At 32.4% G+C, this 17,537-nt stretch overlaps 3 protein-coding genes and 1 pseudogene across 5 annotated transcripts in view; all 4 read left to right on the top strand.

Annotated features, from left to right (window-relative positions):
• LOC141525787 (uncharacterized) overlaps positions 1 to 924 on the top strand; it is a 58,768-nt gene extending 57,844 nt beyond the window's left edge. For all 3 annotated transcript variants that reach the window (XM_074240411.1, XM_074240412.1, XM_074240413.1), the window contains one exon: positions 786 to 924. The gene's annotated coding sequence lies outside the window, so the exon portion shown is untranslated. The remainder of the gene's footprint in view (positions 1 to 785) is intronic.
• A 7,709-nt stretch (positions 925 to 8,633) lies between these two features.
• Positions 8,634 to 9,771, top strand: LOC141525661 (tyrosine-protein phosphatase non-receptor type 9-like; annotated as a pseudogene).
• A 4,026-nt stretch (positions 9,772 to 13,797) lies between these two features.
• On the top strand, positions 13,798 to 14,781 carry LOC141525716 (tyrosine-protein phosphatase non-receptor type 9-like). The gene is given in 3 exon segments (XM_074240279.1): positions 13,798 to 13,941; positions 13,944 to 14,726; positions 14,728 to 14,781. Coding segments are annotated over 3 exon segments (981 nt in total).
• Positions 14,782 to 16,210: 1,429 nt separating this feature from the next.
• LOC141525740 (tyrosine-protein phosphatase non-receptor type 9-like) lies at positions 16,211 to 16,927 on the top strand. Its single transcript, XM_074240340.1, has one exon. The coding sequence runs from the start codon at positions 16,211 to 16,213 to the stop codon at positions 16,925 to 16,927; it is 717 nt and encodes a 238-aa protein (XP_074096441.1).
• Positions 16,928 to 17,537: the final 610 nt, after the last annotated feature.

Here is a 17,537-nt window from a genome sequence, read left to right as displayed (position 1 = left end):
TATTTTTCTATTTCCGCTTCCCCTTTTTTTATTTTTCTTCTATATAGCTTCTCCTTTACTCTTATGCTCTATTATACATCTATGTGTTTGTGTATACGTAAGCGCATTTATGCATAGACAAAGACATATATGTGTACTATTTTACATTAAATTATTTACTGTGACCAAATTTTTATATTAAATTAGTTAGATAAAAATTAATTTGTGCATAGATTACAAATTATCATTAGTTTCTTAGATCTAAATTTTTCTTTTTATTTAAGTCGTTATTTTATTCGAAAATAAAAGAAAACATTTATTTTTTTTTGTTTAAACTTAAATTATAGTTATTAAATTTTGTTCCTTAAATTATCAACATATATTTTTTTTTGTTGATACTAGAATTATCATAACATTCCTTTTTATTTTTTTCTTTTATCTTTATTTACTTTTATTTTATTTAAACTATTGTTTACATATACATTTATTTTGTTATCGAAAACTTCTATTTCGGATCTCGACAAAGTTTAAAATTCCATTAGGGTATTTGTTCAGGCTCAAATCCCTTAGTATGGTCAGGCCCAACTAAAACTAAATTTTTCAAATAAGTTTCTTTTGAAAATACTATTGATAAATTTGAAGATAACGAAATTTTAAAAATAAAATAAATGTATGTAATTAGTTGTAAGAACATAAAATTGTTTATGAATAATTAAATTCTATTTGTTATAAAATAAAAATGTCGGACATTGAGTCCGACATAACAATATAAAGAAAAAAATCATGAAAAAAATTTTTTGTTTCAGGCATCGAGTTCCGTGGGATGGCAGGCCGGTGACGAGGACATTAGGCTGCCTCAGCGATTTTCGCTTCTGCCTCTCCACTCTTCGTGTGTAGTTGCCTTTTTTTTTTTATAATGAATTAGTAATAATGAATTGTAGAGACAAAAACGTTCCTTTTTTTTTTTTATATAATAAAATTTGATAAAATGAAATTTTCTCTTTTCTTTTCTTTTCTCTCTCTCTCCCTCGCCCCCCTTTTTTTTTAGTTTAATAGGAATTGGGGAAGAAGCAGCAGGGGTTTCGAAAGGTGAGTTATAGATGAGTATGTATGGGTAAGTAAGTATGCGAGAGGTGTGTATGCGTGTTTGTGTAGGTAAGAGATACCGTCTGTACGTATGTGTGTGTACGTCTCGTCGAGCTCCCGAGGCGGTACGGCTCTGGGCGTGGCTTGCCGAGAGGCGATTGAGCGAGCGTCGGTAAACTACTCCGCTTGACTAAGTGACTTCGTTATAACTCTTGTTAGATGACTCTCCCTGTACCTCTAATTACCATGTTTATACTTATTGGGTGTTAAATGTTTAAAATAAGAATCTTATGAAACGAAACCGATTTTTCTTGGTTGACGTTAGCTCAATTTTCTTAAAGTTATTATTTATAAAGTATAACTATTATATAAAGTTTAATTATTATATATAGAAGGGTTTTTGTATATAATTTTTTTCTTTGTATATGATGATAAATTTATGGTAAGTAGTTATATACGTAAATAGTGATTGTGATATATAGTATGATAGTATATAATATAATTATAGTAATAGTAAAATGAAAAATTATAAGGGGGAAAAAAAATTTGTTTTCAAGGAAAAAAATTTAAAATGACGTTTTGCTCTACTCTCACTCATCCCCCCAAAGCCGGAGATAGTCCTATCTTCGGTCTTGTGAGTGTTTAGCAACGAAACTTATTTTTTTTTTTTTTTTATTATTATTATATTTATTTACTGATTTTCATTTTACTATTTACTGTAATTGTAAAAAAAATTTCTGTATTTTGAATCGGGTGATTTATACAAACTGTTGGCTCATTTTTGGCAATTTTAAATTTTGTTAAAATGAAATTTCTTAATGGAAAGAAAATTTATTATAATGTTAGATTATTGATTTTCGGTTTTCCGTAAAGGAGCCATCAGTTTGTAATGAAAAAATTTTATAAATGATCTTAACTTTTACGATGTTGATGTTCGGATTGTCTTCTATATCGGTGATTTGAAGTCCCTTAGTCGGAATGTTTTCGACTTCTTTGGTTTCTCAACGATCTCAGGCGCATCTTCAGTCGTTGTTTGCTCACTCGGCGGACTTCCTTCTTCATTGGTTTCAGATTGCTCTGGAAGTGATTCGTTGACTTTCAACGGTAATGACGTCTTTTCTTCGACTGTTTTTAGTTCAATTACGACTGGCTTCTCGTTGATTTTGTTGTTTTGTTGTGTTTTTAGGAGGCATCGACGAATAAGTTTTTGTATGGCTAATCCACTTATAATGATCGATAATATTCCGATTGTTGATACCGATCCGATTGTTATTTTCTTATTGGTTTCTTCTTTTTGGTGGTCTAGTGCTATTAGTGACATTATTTTTCTTTTATAAATACGTAATTGTATAATAGTATATTTCCAGTCAAAATACTAAGGTACTTCATACGTGACAAGGTTGTTTAATGACACGGCGCAAAAGCACTAAGTTCTAAAAATTGTATATAAACTGAACTAAAGCAACCCAAACAACTACAATAGACGTTCAGCACGCAATCAATGCATGATACGAGCTGACCATGGCGCTCATATTTTATCATTGTACTTATTCTGCGCATGTGAGTCAAACAACACATGATATCGTTGCTATCAAAACAAGTTTGAGTCAAAAATAGATCTGGCGTGAGTGTTGAAAATGTATTCTACGTTCTAGACTATATGGACCCTGAAAATAACTCTGAATTCATCTTCTGACCAGGTTATTAGAAGTATTTTTTTCGTAGCAACTCTATTCAATAAGGCTTTTTCCTTGGTTTAAAATAAATTCTTTAATGGGATCATCAAGTGACATATTTATAACTTATTGCTACTCTGTATACCTTGCTTGTTGAAAAAACTCTCAAAATTATCATTTGGCATCAACAATCGCACGGACCATAACTAGAGAGCTAGTCATGGTACTAACAAAAGCACGGACTATAACGAGAGAGCTAGTGGAAAATTATTCTAATCATAGTGGGAAATTATTCTAAGTTGTTATTGGGCCGCTACCTTCGAAACCCCCACTCAGTCCATCGGAGCTAGCGAGCCAATGCATTCACATAAGCCAATCCCCTCTCAAATCACCAGACTGTTTAAAAGAGGAAGCGAGGAGACCTACTCTCACAGTCCACTTCAAACCATCGAGCTAAGAAGAAGAAGAAGAAGAAGAAGAAAAAGAAGAAACTACTCAAAGATCTACAGTAAGCGAGCAAGGCTTACAACTACAGTGCAGTGTTTCGGATAGCAAGCGAGCCAGGCTTGTCTATTCTCAACTCCAGGTATTCCTTCGGTCAACTCGGATCATATCAGATACACTGAGCCAGTTTCAACGATAGCTACGTTCGAGTACTATCCAAACAGCTCTTTTAAGAGCTAAATTTTAAACAGTTCTTCTCAGAACTCACTATTCATCGCTCTTTTACAGAGCGTGTGAATAGCCAGTCATCTCAAGACTACTACGTAGTCTTAACCATAACGGTTGTAACAGTTTTACCTGCTCAGGTTAGCCCCTAATCAATTTTAAAATTTACCAACAAAACTAACAACAATAAAATTATCAGGGCGCCACCAGGATTATTAATCACGGTTCCTGGAACCGGTCCAGAGCTGAGAAAATCCTATCTTAGGGTAGAGAGAGTGGAGGAAGGTTGCTGTTAAATAACAAAAATTTAATTAACAAGATCGATCGATATTTATTAACAATAAAAATAAAACTTAACAGAGTTGGCTTAAAATTAGTTAACAAATTTCATTCACACACACACTACCCACACTTAACAATATCCTTATTCTCGACGAGCCCCTTTCGGCGTCTACCCGTCGATTTCTAACTTATTCTCGACGAGCCCCTTTCGGCGTCTACTCGTCGATTTCTAACACGTGCCCCTTTCGGCGTCTACACGTGACGGGCCCCTTTCGGCGTCTACCCGATTTCTAACTACTGTCACCCGCACAGAGACGAATCATATACTAGGATCGTTAACTCGGCTCACAGGAGTAACAGCCCAGCGACGAAACATAGACCTAGAGACTCCTGCAGCTTATACACACTTTACTACAGAACAACAGCCCAGCGACGAAACATAGACCTAGATGTTCTGCAGCACACTCTCATAACCCACACCAGCTACAGCAGTAACAGCCCAGCGACGAAACATAGACCTAGATACTCTGCAACTCACACATAACCCACACTTGTCTCACACTCACACTACTAACTTGACTCTACTTTATAAATTTTACTTTAATAAAAATTGACTGTAACTAATTTCAATTAAATATTCCAAATCAAATTATTCAATCATTAGTAATTTAATAAAACGACAACCAATATTCAATTTACAACCAATTATCAAATTCCACTTGTTAATTTTAATCCTATTAAAATATTAAACAGTTTAAAATTCTTAAGTCATTATTTCGAACGAGAAGCTTAATACCTTGAATTAACTTTTCATAATTAAATAAATCACAATATAAAATTCTCAATCACGTTCAAAATTATTAACACAAGTTTAATTAATGAATTCTGACTAAACTCTTACTGTGACAATTTTTGACTCAATTAACTAATTTCTAGGACTTAATGTCCACGCCGATAATTATTAAGTTTCAGTAATTTCAATTTGACTACTTCACGGACTTAATCCCAAAATTATTAAATTCATACTTGACGGAATAATTTTATAATATAATATTCTCCATAATTTTCCACTCTATATTATCCTCGATAATTAATTCTCAAATTAGAATTCTTAATAATTAATTCTTGATATAAAACATTATCACTAGCGTTCTACTCGTCTAGGAGAAGTAACTGGGTATTGGATAAACCCCGGTCCACTTCCTTCCCACAGAGCAATAATTGACACCTTGACGAACAAAACGATGATCTAACTCACTCGTTGAGGATGAAGTCCTAGTTGTAGTTGGCTTCCTTCGTCTCGTCAGTACTCTCGGGAACGGTCCTTTTTGATCTCCGTGGCACTCAGTCTGGCGGTCACACTACTTCTCCCTGTTCCACTGCACGGCTCACCTATTTTAACCCAAACTCACCCCCTCCTATTCTCCCTTTAGGCCCGAAGATCGAGACGCGCCAGTGCTATGTCGAATAATTATCGATATTCGGTGACTTATCGATTAAGGGTAATTTTACCCTGTTACACGGTCTTTTTCAAGATCAACTCTAGTTAAGGCTCTTATTTAAGAGCGTGTGACTAACAAGTCATCTCAAGACTACTACGTAGTCTTGATCACAACGGTCTTTTTCAAGACCAACAAATAATTCTACTTGTAAGAAAACCTACCCAAGTTTGAGGGAAGGTACCGGTATTATAACCGAACATTGCTAATGAATAGAAGCTAGTATTATAACGTTCTTATATTTAGCGATAGAGTGAGCTAAGAGCGAGATAACCGATGAACTAGTTCGCATAGTTCACCTAAAGAAGTGCTTTTCCCACCTATTTCTCACCTACTAACATCTATTAGATCGCGCAACTCGAAATTAAACATGTTTTTGATTAATTGAAATTTATAGATCGGGACTGATTTTTAAATTCTTTTATTGCTTGGAAAGTCAAGTTACTAGACGATGACTCAACGATCTTTCGACTGAATATAAACTGCGTTGAGAAAGCTTCATTATTAGTATCCGGGCATCATTTGCCATAACTCTTCGTTCCTAGTGGTTGTAAATCAAGACAAAGCAATGGAAAAGCATGTAAGTTAACTTACCCTTAAATATTATGTTGTCTTTAATAAACTAGCCATGTTCATTGGATAAATCTCCGATTCTTTGTGATTCAATAACTTTTGTGTTCTTGCAGAGAAACACGGATCAGCCGATTGCCATTACCTTACAAGAACTTCGATTCTGCCGTAATAAAATTATTATATTGTGTCATGTGAAACAGCAGTTACGGCAATGAATAGATTCTTACCACTTCCAAAACCGAATTATCGCAATTGATAACGAAATTACAATTCTAAAGTACAAAATAGTTCTCTTGAATAAAAAGTAAGTCCAAAGCCGCAAAATTACTAAGTTGAGTAATAACTTATAACTCTCTTATTATTTAAATACTTTTACTTCTAGACTTACCAACTTAAGGCGTGTAACAACCATAATGGAACTCATTCAATAATGAAACAAGAACTTACGCTCAAGTAACGTTTAATGTATTACCTAGAGTATGATAAAATTGATTATTGTAATGTAATTTACGCTTAAGTGAATAATAATTAAAGTGAATAGAAAACAATTATTATGGCATAAATATATTTTTCAATTTTGCATTGTTTTTTTTTTCCAAATTTCCCGTATGTTAACGATAATTAGACAGATTAGCCAATTCACCTTTTTAACGTCATGATAATCCTCGAATAGTGACTAGTCAGAGAAGGGTGAATCAGAATATCCTGCAAGCACCCTTCTACACATTTTATTTCCACGTAATGGACATTATCAGTGCTGCAACTAAAAAAGTTTAATTGGTTTGTTTCTGATGCATAATTAATTACTTATTACGCCGTATTTTTGCGCAAAATCACTGCGACTTTGGTGCAGGTGACCGTTACATGCCCTTTGGTTCATTCACTTTTAATTCCGCTGCGCAATACGATAAAACGTTCAATATGCTCTTCATTTGACCTGAGTTTGTTATAGAAATTTCCAAGTTCTGAAGATTAGCACGCACATGACTCCAACATCTGCAGTATAAACACGATATGTATAATGGAGTAGCATAACTGAGTAGCGTCTCATTTGCTCCGGAGAGAATTTCATGCGCGCGACTGATCACTGATATCTAGGCTATGAATTAATTTTATCACACAGTACTAATTCATCTTTGTTTTTTCGTTACTAGAATATGCGCTGCCAGTTCAAGGCGAGCCGGGTTAGATAAATAACGCACGCTCGTACTACTGGCTTATAGTCTACCTAGGTGCTGCTTGTTATTCATATCAGTTTATACCGTTTTATTTTTGCCAATCAAGATGATACAAAGTGTGAATATACGCTTCTCTGTGGATATATGTCAAATATTCTGTCTACATTTTGGAAGCTGGGTTGAGCCTTTCAACTCAGGCTAAACAGTTTCGGAAATTTCTTCTTAGCTAAAAAATGTTAATTCTTTTTGCAGCCTTTTATGCGTGATCTTACTGGTGCCCAACGTCGGATGATTGAAGTGCACCGTAATAGGATCTGGGTATTAAAGCAGAATAAGACACGGCTGATGCAACAACGAGATTCTCCTAGCAACAAACTCGAGATTGACAGAATCAACGAACAAATCAAATCAAACAAAGATGCATTATTACGGATGTACAGCAATTCTAATTTTTGTCCTACGGATATTTATATGTTGTGACTTATTAAATTACTCCTAAGTTTGATTGAAGTTTTTTATTTACTATATCACATCACCGATAATGATACAAAGCTTAAGCAAATTTGTTAAGCTCTCTTTTGATATTCAAACTAGAATTTGAATTTGCGCGCGCAAATTTGAATTTGAATTTTCGCGCCTGAATATAGAGTTTGCATATATTTTCATGCTTATGATATATTCGACCAATCACATCACGAATAAATTGATGCCACATACATTTCATCTTAATTTTATATTAAGGATAAAGGAATTTTCAGAAAAAAGTGATTAAATAATAAATATTCAAAATTGCCGACACAGAACGATTATATCAGAGACCAAAATAGCATAGACTTACTATTATTTTATCGCAAACACATTTTACCCGCTACGAGATTTAATGTCCATCACTCTCAGGTTTTATAAACTTGTTCGAACTGTAAACATGCCCTCTAATATCAATTGGATAGGTCGGGGATATTTTTGATTATGTATTCGTCAGAAATCAACCAGTTTGCCAACCGTTTTAGTCAGAACTAGACTCATTCAAAAATATATCGTATGTTGAGTGCAATTTATCGCAGAGATATTTTAATTGAGTGGTTTTGAGTTGCATATGATTATTTTGTGGAAATAAACATGTCAACAAAAGTAAGCATGTTAGTTTATTTTTTTTTTATTCATTCATTCAGTTTATAGCTTTTTTCATAAGTGTGTATTTATGAATGTCTTGTCTATCACAGACATGCATGGATCCAATGACTGTTCGCATGAAGCAAGAAATCACATTTCACCTCAAAAAAATCGATGGCTTGAAAGAAATATTGTTACAACTTGTAAGGCTGCCCTTTTCGCCAGCTGTCCAGTTTGAGATCAGTAAAATAAAAAACGTAATTTTGAGTCATAAAAATTATATATTAAAAATATACCATCGCTGTAATTTTCACCCGTTAGATATTGAATTGTTGTGAATTAGTAGGATCTTGGTCAATAAATCTTTCAGAAAAATTAACATTCTTTTATCTTGTAATTGAAAGGAACCTAAGCTTCTAGATCTGAGTCTACTAGTTAATATAGAAAACTATAGCATGAGCATTGCATTCAAATAATTCGTAGATCACTGTTCGAGTCTGTTATTTATATTGGACTCACGAAGCGCCGGCGATAATTTCACAATAAACATTCTGGAGGCATTTCAAAGAGCAAGTCGATGTATGCCAATAGTGGTATAAATAAATAATTAAAAGACGTTGACTATATAAATGGTCAATCAAAGAACAATACTTCTTAGTTCATTGTGAATCGTTTCTAAGACAAGTCAATTTGAAGTGAAAGAACTTTCCACAAAGTACAATGGAATTGAAACAATTGCATGAACTAAATCCTAAAGGTCTGTGGAGAAGAGCATGTCAAGCAAATTTTGCAAGCCTTTGTTTGGAAGAATACTGTGGGATCATCAACTTACAACTTTCTGGGACCTGGGAAGCTTTTGCGAAGCCAGAAAACAGGGAGAAGAACCGAAACAGCTTAGTCCCATGTTGGGATCACACTAGGGTTAAGCTAGCTGCCTATGAATCTCCGTCAGACTACATCCACACTAATAATGTCGATGGATTTGAAGATAAGAAGAAGTTCATCTGCACCCAAGCACCGAAAGCCAACACACTGGTCGACTTCTACCGGATGGTCTGGAACGAAAACAGCCACATCATCATTATGCTGGTGAATGTGACTTCCAGTTGCTAGCAGTATTGGCCTTCCAAAGACGATGAGACTCTGCAAGTTGCACAGTATACAATCCGAAGATTGAAGAAAAAGATATTCTCGAATTACATTGTGACAGAATTAAGTGTCACTCATGAATTCATTAAGCGGCAACGAAGAGTCTACCATTTTTTGTACATTGACTGGACGGAAGACGGCAATTTTAAGGACGTGGGGAAATTTTACAAGTTTGTGCTAACAATTAATCATATGCGCAAGGCTGTACGAACAAGAATGTTGAGTTGTTGTGAAATAATAGCACCTATCATAGTGCACTGTTCCACGGGAATCGGAACAACTGGAGTTTTTTGTGTCATTGACTTTGCTCTTCATCAACTGAGTAAAACTGGAAGAATATCTTTATCAAAGATCTTGATAAGCATCCGACAGCAAACGCATTCAAGTGTTGTTATTTTAGATCAATATTTGTTTTGTTACCGTGTGATCTTACATTGTTTGGCAGAAATAAATAATCATCTGCGTGACAAAGAGAAAAAAGCGCTTTTGAGTAAAGTGTGGATGTGGGCTAGCGTAGTAAATTCGATTCTGCACTGTACACTGAGAGAAAATTTTATTCAAGAGTAATAAAATTTTATTACTATTTAATAAAACGTTTATTTGGCTAATTCCAAATAAAAATTTATTAAATATTCTTACATACTAATAAAAATTCTCTTAACTACTAATATACGTTTTATTAAACACTAATAAAATTTTATTAAATACCAATAAACTTTTCTACTCACTCAGATTTTAAAATTTAACAAATGAACTGATGAGAGTTCAAAGTTATTAAATAAAATGAAAAGAGAAGTAGAAAACTTGACAATTTAGAAGAGCTTTTGTAAAAAATAAAGACTGTTTTCATAAATTCAATAGAGTATTTATTTATTTTTATTATTTAAATATAATAAAAACTTTCACATGTCTACGATATTTGTTCAATATATATCATACTTAAATAATTAATTAACGAATACATTAGAAGTTGTCTATTTTAATATGTTTTATAAATATTAGCGTATTCTAAATTTATAATTGACATAATATTTTTTATAAAATCGATTAAAAAAATTTATTAGAAATTAACACTCAAGTACCACTTCAGCTATAATATATACATCCAACATTACGAGCGAGATTAATATCACTTGATTCACTGACTTTAATTGAAATCAATTAGAGTATCTTTGGTTTAGTGAAAATTTATTTACCATAAAAATAGATATCAACATTTTACTTATTAAATGTTTTAATATATTTTCAACAGCTTTTAATTATTTTGAGAAAACCATAGCTACTCTAATTGATTAAAAATTTTTTAAAATTTTAAACCCACTTGTTCCTGATATTTTTTTAGTATTTTTACCCTTAGTCCAGCTTTTGGAATCAACTCTTTGATTTCTTCTTGACTACTTAAAGTGATGTAGTCGTCGAAGGTTTCAAAATCGTTTAATTCATGTTCTATACAGACAAGATATAAGTCGGGAGTAACCAAATAGGTTAGGTTAGGATGTTTCGTTGGAAAATCTTATTTACTATTTATTAAAAAGTTTTACTGTGAAAATTTATTATAATTAATAAAAATTAATATTTTGTTATGGAACATGAATTATGTATATAATAATTAAAAATAATTTTTTTAACAACTTACCTGAAAAAATAGACTACAAAGATAATAATTGCCAATCCTCTAACAACTTTTTTATATGTGTTTTAGCACATTTAACTTCTATATTTTTATGTATTTTAATAAATTAAAAAAATCGATAAATATTTATTTATTTTTTGTTTGAATTATTATTTTATTGTAATAATTCAGGAGCGAGTATAAACTGCGCGAATTTGTAACAGCAAACGAACGCGACACTCGTGGTTATTTTAATAAACACATATTAGTCTTTAATAAAATTTTATTAAATACTAATAAAATTTTATTAGTCTTTAAGAAAATTTTATTTATATGAAATATAATTTTATTAATATTAACTAAGTTTTTTTTTCAAGTCCAAATAAACTTTTTTATTACTCTTGAATAAAATTTTCTCTCAGTGTAGTTAGCTCCAGAAACTGATATGTTTCTTAATTTCAATAAATCAAATTTTCACCTAGACTATAATCAAAATTCAAGGTTTAGCTTTTACGATATAAAAATAACGTCTTCTAAGATGTCATAATTGATCGAAGCTTTAAATGTAATTTAAAAACCTTTGATTGTCTAGCGGAAACTAGTTTGAGAAGATATAGTCGTGATCCTACAACAATTACTTTGTTTTCAGCCCAAAATGTCAACAGCTGTCATTCACAAGAACTTCAAGAATACCAAGATAAAATTAATGCATTGAAACTCGCTAAGTTGGAGTTAGAACGGCAGCCAGATTGTTCGGACATCCGGGCCAAGATACGTACCATTGACAGTAAAATAGCAAGTTACCAAAGTTCAATCGTGCGGATAAACAACATCTGTAAAGGTTACTATTAAACAATCTTATGTTGCATTGTGAATTTTATTTATTCTGATCCAGTTTTCAAAAAGTAATGTTATTATGGTGAAAGCTTCATAGAACCATTGCTATAATGCAAAATCAAAGTTGGAAGATACAATAGAAGTGTTTACCAAGTCAAAAACTTGAAATCATGCAAAATTTTCATATCTTAGTTTAAAAGACTGAAAAAATCTTGTTTGCATTGGTAGTTTTTGCGGAAAAATAGTATTTTTTAGTAAATTATCACGTTAAAAATAACTAACGCATTGAAAAGATCTTGTAACGCTACACTGAAAAAAAAGTTTAAGTCCTATTGGTATACACTTTTTTAATGAACTAGATTTAACACGCTCGCTTCGCTCGCCCTCATTATTTTAAAAATCCCGCCACTATCTCAGTCGACAAATCAACAACCGAATAAAATAGTCACAGAAGTGACGTAAAACGATACGACATCCGGCTATCAACTTTTTAGAAGAGGATTGGTATTGCGAATATGATAAAAAAGTTTAAGTATTATCGCAATACTCTGTTTAAGTGAGTGACTTATATTTTCCGTACGATACTATTGCAAGTCTAGAGAGTATAGTAAAAAAAGTTCCCGCGTAAAACTCAGCGCGTATTTCGCTCTTTTTTTCCCCGTGTTTATACCTTTAACCTAAACATCGTTCTCAAGAGCATTAAAAAAATATTTATATAATTGACATTAAAAATAATAATTTATGGATCCGTGGGTGAAAAATAAATTAACCGAGTGGAATTTGTCATCCTATCATCAAGTGTTTGAAGGTATGTAATTTTATGATATTGTAAAATTTAAACACATTGTCAACCGAGGTTAACCTTTATTATAATAAATGTAACATCCTAACATTAATCTTTAATCATTATTTCTTAATAAATAAAAAAGAATAAAATAAATAATTAAAAAATAAAAAAAATTAACATATTTGAGTCACCAGGAACAATTTTGATATTAATTTTTAAAAATTTTTATCAATAAATATCTGACAACTCTTTTAGTTTTTTATAAGTACAAAATTAATATCACATTAAAGTTAGCAGACACTTGATAATTTTTTAATTTTATTTAACAAACAACTTTATTCCAAAAAATTATTTTTTAAAAATTGGATTATTAATTTTTTTTCATTTCTACATGTTAATTTTTTTTCCTCATTTTTTTTTGCTATAATTTATTTATTAAAAAATTTCTTAAAATGATCAAATATCTGCTAAATTAAATTTCAAAAAATTAATATAAAATAAAATACTGATGATATTGTTTTGTATGATCATTTATTTGACACCCGGCCACATTGTATAACAAAAAATTCCGATCAATCATTTATAATTGTACGATCTAACCATCACTAAAATTATTATTTTAACATTAAAAACTAAAAACTAATTATATTAATATTAATATACCTTGTCTCATGTATGTTAATATTCTGTATTTTATATTATGATTATTATTAATTATTTATTAATTTTTAAATAAATTTAATTTTAAAATAAATGGGTTTATTATCATTTCTTTAATGTATAGCAATATTTATTTACATAACCTTTCTTTTTTTATTCTGTAAATTTATTACTATAAGGATTTGAGTGTATTGCTGATATGAGTTTTGCGGGGGCGCTCAAACTCGGTTTATGTGTATGACTTAAACGAGTTTCAGTGTAGTGCTTAAAAATATTGCGCTGAGACTCAAACAGTGTTTAAGTATATTGGCAATACTAAGTATTTTAATATCACTGAAATTTATAAGTGTGGGACTCATACTTTTTTTTTAGTGTATGACTGTAGAGATTAGATGTGGCGAGTTATTGAAACCTCGCTGTGGTTGTTCTTATTTGTTTCTTTCGATAGAGGCTAACTATCGCTAGTTTTAATTATCGAACCAGATAATTAATCATTCACTTATAGATAATAAAAACAATAAACGTAGTATGCTTTTGACATTCAACATCTTCCGTCGGTTACACATGATAAGGAGAAGTATAAACAACATTTAGTTAAGGTCATATAAATATGTAATCGAGTTATAGTTCTATATCAGACTTCTGAAATCACTAGTGAGAACTAGACGTGTTGTTGAACATAATTAGTGAAGACGGAATGAAGCTCATCGATTGTGAAAGTTTTACCTTGGAAAATTTGTGGGCAAAAGCGAATCAGCCAAATTTTTCAAGCTTAGTTTGGGATGAACATCATCGCATTGTATCCACTGAAGAGTCAGGCACATGGAAAGCTCAAAAGCTTCGCAAACGAAGCTGGAAAACAGGGATAAAAATTGGAGTAGCCTTGTCCCCTGTTGGGACCACTCTAGGGTCTTCACATGGTCGTACGATCTGAGGATTTCGGATTACATCCATGCGAATTACGTTAGTGGCTTTGAAGACGAGAAAAAGTTTATTTGTACTCAAGCTCCTAGGATGAACACCGTCAAAACCTTCTGGACGATGGTGTGGAATGAAAACAGCCGGATCATAGTGATGCTGATCAACTTGACAACTAACAATGAGCTCCAATGCTATCCTTATTGGCACCCCGCAGAAAACGGAATGGTCGTAATTGGCGACTACAAAATTAGAACGTTAAGAAAATTAACTCTGGCACATATTACTATGACAGATCTGTTTTTAACTAAAAAATACTCTGGAAAGTCACGTCAGATTTTCCACTTTTCATTCACTGACTGGACGACCGACGGCACACCTGGTAGTCCATCTGAGTTTTACGAATTCGTAAGAAAAGTCAATCAGGTACGTTTGGCAGTTGCACGAGGATTGAAAACTCATCGCCAACAACCAGCTCCTATCGTTGTATACTGCACCACAGGGATCAGACGAACTGGGATTTTCTGCACCGTAGATTGTGCTTTGTTTCAAGTGATAAGCACTCTCCAGATATCTCTACCAAAAATCGTAAGAAGAATAAGACAGCAGAGACATTCTAGTGTTATCGTTCCCGAACAGTATTTCTTTTGTTATCGCGTTGTTTTGCATTTCATAACAATCATGAAAAAGAAAAAAAATAATACTCGATAACAAAATTCTACCGAACAGTGGTGAAATTGAAAAAATATTACTGACCGATTAAAACGTTCAAATAAGATTCTCTTAAAAAACTAGTTAATTAACAACAAGTCTTTGTAACTATGCAAAAGTAGGTTTGTCTGTTTAGATAAGACTATTTTTTCTGACCTTCATGATTTGGTAGTATAAAAGGAAGAAAATAGTCATTTGTATGCGCATAATGATTATGATTCGAAAAACTGTTTGCATAAACGTCATATTAAGATAACTCTATTTTACATTTTATACTTCTAATAAATAGCGCTCTTTATCAAAAGATGGGTGACTGTGAATCTATATACATTACTTATCATAATAAAGAAATTTGATGTCTAATGATTTAAGAATTTAAATAAATTTGAAGTTCAAGGATACGCGTCCACCATATATTATTAAATTTGATTACAATCACTTCAATTCAAAACTGTTCCTTATCAAGTCATCTTGTTCTTAGAAGTGCTTTTTTCGAAAGTAAAAATAAACCAACACGTGAGTACACAATTTCCTTTTATCATAGATAGTCTTTAATTGACCGTAATATAAACACATCATCAGTAGGAAATCCTTGACAAAAAAGTTGCCTGATATCAGGTGTACAAGGCAAAAGCATTGTCATTTTGACTTTCAATCAAGTTACACGCCTATGTAATGTCATTTGCGAATGTTGGGTCAAAAATTCTCTAAAATTGACAGAATACAGTCATCCATGATACACAATGCATGATTTTTTGTTGCAGTTCAATACGAATCAATTATTTAATCAGATTCAGCTTGAAATAGATTGGCACCGTGGTTACATAATTTCACTGAAACGGGCGAAACTTCAGCTTCAACGAAAATCATTATCACCTCTTATTCGAGAAAGGATCATTGCAATCGAAAATGAAATCGTAGAAAATGAAAATAGATTACTACAAATGAATCACGTTTTTAACAGAACTGATTAAACATCCAGAAATAATAACAATAGTGAGCGCGTCTTTGCATCAGTGATTAGAAATTGTCATCATCAAGTCAAATACTTAGAATTCAGCAGAGTTTTTTTAGTTAAGATATCATGAAGTATGATTCGTCTTTTACTGTTTCAATTCCCAGCGATAGAGTTATGTTATTTCAAAATCAGGCAATATCTTTAATATAAAATTCCTCCGACTGCAAACACGTCTTCACTTGTTATTCAACTGTTCCGAGCATTCATTTAACTGTAATTAAAACAATATCATCCTGTGTTAATAGCTAGATCGATATGCGCGCGACCTTGATATTAACATTGCACACTCTCGCGTGCGTACGCGTTAACGTATTCCAAATTTATTAGCGCTCAGCTCAGATATATAAACACTAGATTTGACGCTCTCGCCTTATTCTGTTGACGTTTGCCGCCGTGATCAGATCTAGCTCGCTGCAGTAAATATTCAGTGTCAGCAGCAACGGAAGAAAAAAAGCAGTTTACAATGTACAGCGCTATGCAATTGTGCATCAGTGCAAGCTATCCAAATTTTCAACAACTCGTACAGCAAGAATATTATCAGATAACATGCGAACAGACAGCCAGCAAATCTGAAGTTTTTGAAAACAGAGACGAATTCAAAAGCGAGAATGTCTACTACGTCAATGGATTCCAAGATGAGAAGAAATTCTTGTGCACTGGAAACCCAACGGAGAATTCAGTGGAAGACTTTTTCAACACCTTGTGGAAGAAACGCATTTATATCATCGTGTCGCTATTGAGACCAACATCAAACAATGCTAACCAGTGCTACCAGTATTGGATGAAAGAAGAAGACGGCGTTCTCCAAGCTGGACTGTACCAGATGAAAACCGCAAAAAGAAAGACAATCAATAATTTTGTGGTAACTGAATTGCACCTGAAGTATGGAATCGGACCTTCACGTCAACTCTGCCACTTTTCATACAGCGACTGGACTGCGAGTGACGTTCCTTGTGATGTGACTAAGTTCTTTCAATTCGTTCTAAAAGTAAACCATCTAAGTGAAGTCGCCAAACGAGCGCTCAAAGTTCATGAGATTCCTATAGGCCCTATTGTCGTACACAGCACCGATGGAAGTGGTAAAGCCGCCACGTTTTGTGCGTCAGATTTCGCTATCTACCAAATGAACCGCATAGCTCGGATTTCGCTACCGAATATTGTGACAGACATTCGATGCTAGTTATGTTCCCAAGTTATGTCATTTGAACAATACTATTTCTGTTATTATATAGTTCTATACTATTTGTTTCTTATTAGGCTTCATCCCGCTGTCACAAGGAAGGATACATCATAATATTATCGTTGTAGCATAAGTGACAACATAAAATTTTAAGTACTGTCGTAGTGTTAAGATCCACTCTTATAATTTATATGAAAAATATGAAAATATATCATGTAAGCAAACTATTCGTAACGTGATTGGTCAAATATATCAAAAGCATGAAAATATATGTAAACCCTAAACTCAGGCGCGCAAATTCAAATTCAAATTTGCGCGCTCAAATTCAAATTCAAAGTTGCGCGCGCAAATTTGAATTCTAGTGCGGTTTGAATATACGCAAAAATACATTGTATTCGTAAAATTTTCACGTAGAATTTCTTTTTGAGTTTTCAAACTCGATTTGTTTGTAAATTTCGACATGGAAACTAATACTGAATAGAAAGATGAAGAAAAAAAAAAAAGAAAAGGTTCTTTTACAAATTATAGAAAAAAAAAATTTTTTTGAGAAAAAAAAATTTTTCAAGCAAATTTTATAAAATTTCAGGAGTTATTAGTTTATATAAAAATT

Source organism: Cotesia typhae, unplaced genomic scaffold (genome assembly GCF_013202065.1).
Source record: "Cotesia typhae breed Kobodo isofemale line unplaced genomic scaffold, CoteBio_Ctyphae contig_27, whole genome shotgun sequence".
Lineage (NCBI taxonomy): Eukaryota > Metazoa > Arthropoda > Insecta > Hymenoptera > Braconidae > Cotesia > Cotesia typhae.
This window is presented reverse-complemented; position numbering and strand designations above follow the sequence as displayed.

Coding starts and splice junctions, on each gene's coding strand:
- LOC141525740 (XM_074240340.1), top strand. CDS start 16,211: ATGTACAGCGCTATGCAATTGTGCATCAGTGCAAGCTATCCAAATTTT.